At 40.3% G+C, this 1,746-nt stretch overlaps 1 protein-coding gene across 3 annotated transcripts in view; it reads right to left on the reverse strand.

Moving 5' to 3' along the window:
- Positions 1-1,041: 1,041 nt before the first annotated feature.
- Positions 1,042-1,746, reverse strand: part of LOC106001659 (cytochrome P450 2C5-like) — a 23,585-nt gene continuing 22,880 nt past the window's right edge. For all 3 annotated transcript variants that reach the window (XM_013036688.1, XM_013036687.1, XM_013036686.1), the window contains one exon: positions 1,042-1,223. In XM_013036688.1, the coding sequence (XP_012892142.1) occupies positions 1,042-1,223 (182 nt within the window). The remainder of the gene's footprint in view (positions 1,224-1,746) is intronic.

Below are 1,746 nucleotides of genomic sequence, written 5' to 3' on the forward strand. Positions count from 1 at the left end.
ACATGGCAAGGTAGAAGGAAGGGAAAATTGTGTGTTAATGCACAATTGTGAAAGTTTGAAGAATGAAATGGGAGGAGTGATTTCAGTGCCCTTATTATAATTGACATCACATTTATATTGAGTGTAAAACAATGTGTACAAAGTAGAAAAAAATAGATGCAGGAAATGGTCCAATCAGTGGAGTTATTCTGTAGGAAGAACAAAGCCCTGAATTTAAAACTTAGTACTGCCAAATTGAAGGAAAAACTGGTATGCTCAAACTAATTTGTATGCAGCTATGAAACATCTTAAAATGTACAATTGATGTGCATAAATAAAAATAATAGAGCAAATGATTATCAATATCTGAGTTTCAGTTGCAATGAACAATTGACAAGAATACTTTGATTTTATTTTTTGTTCATACTAACACCAAAATAAAGATGTGACCACTAGCCTTTAATGTTTATTCTGTCCATGTCTGTCTCATATATTTTCCTCCAGGAGGAGATATTCTGCACATTGCTTTTGTTCGTTAAATCCACATCTCCAGATATGACAAGTGACATAGTCAAGGAGTTTTCCTACCATCTCCCCCTTCCCATTCCCAGTGCTTGCCATAATGCGGTAAACATGGGACTCTAGTTTGTTTCATTGCTTCCCTGAATTTTGAACAAAAGAGGACGGTCCAAGAATGACCAAAGGCATGAAAAATAATATTTATTATGGATGATATACAGTGAAAGCATTCTGACCTGTCACATGGTAATCATTTTTTGGTTTTGTCATACTAGCATATTAGTCAATCAGTATTAGAGAAGTATTGGCATGAGAAGTGGTGAATAAAACTATTATAAAGCATAAGAGATTTTAGATGTGATAGTGCAATTACACAGCAATCCCTCCAAAATAGAGAAGGGATCTTCCTGGATCTGAAGGGAGAGGGGAGATGTGATAAGGGAGGACAGGAAAGCATTCCTGGCAGGGAAGTTGGTGAGTGATGCCTGAGAGGAGGGAACTGCAGATTGCTGCACAGCTGGAGAGAGACAGCAGAGCTCTTCTTTACACTGGAATGAAGCACAACTGGTATGATGGTGGCACGGAGGCAAGCCCATTCAGAACAGGAGTGGTATCGAGGTCCTGTGGATCCACGAGAGGTTTCAGGTTGAAGTTCTGTAAAATGGTGGTTAGGAATAAAAACAGCTCCATGCGGGCCAGGCCTTCTCCAACACAAATCCGTTTCCCTGAAATTTTTGAAAAAAAAAAAAAACCGTAAAACAAAAAACAAGTCAAAGCAAGAAATGACTCCATGCATATAAGTGTGAGACTGTGAAGCATTGCATTTGTAACTGGTAAAAGAATGTGTCAATGTATTGAAAGCCTTGAGTTCACTCCAGTAAAGCAAATCTTTTTTTAAAAAATAAACTTTGAGCTCTAGTGGCTCAAGCCTTTAATCCTAGCCACTCAGGAGGCTGAGATCTGAGGATCATGGTTAGAAGCTAGCCCAGTCAGGAAAGCGCCCATGAGACTCTTATCTCCAATTACCCACTCCAAACTGGAAGGAGTAATGTGACTCAAGTGGTAGAGTGCTTGCCTTGAATACAAAGAGGCTCAAGCACAGGGCCCAAGACCTGAATTCAAGCCCGACAACCAAGAAAGGTAGAAAGGTAGAAAGCAAGAAAGGAAGGAAGGAAGAAAGGAAGGAATGGAGGGAGGAAGGGAAAGAGGGAGGGAGGGAGGGAGGGAGGGAGGGAGAGAGGGAGGGAG

The sequence above is a fragment of the Dipodomys ordii genome, unplaced genomic scaffold, assembly GCF_000151885.1.
Source record: "Dipodomys ordii isolate 6190 unplaced genomic scaffold, Dord_2.0 Scaffold346, whole genome shotgun sequence".
Lineage (NCBI taxonomy): Eukaryota > Metazoa > Chordata > Mammalia > Rodentia > Heteromyidae > Dipodomys > Dipodomys ordii.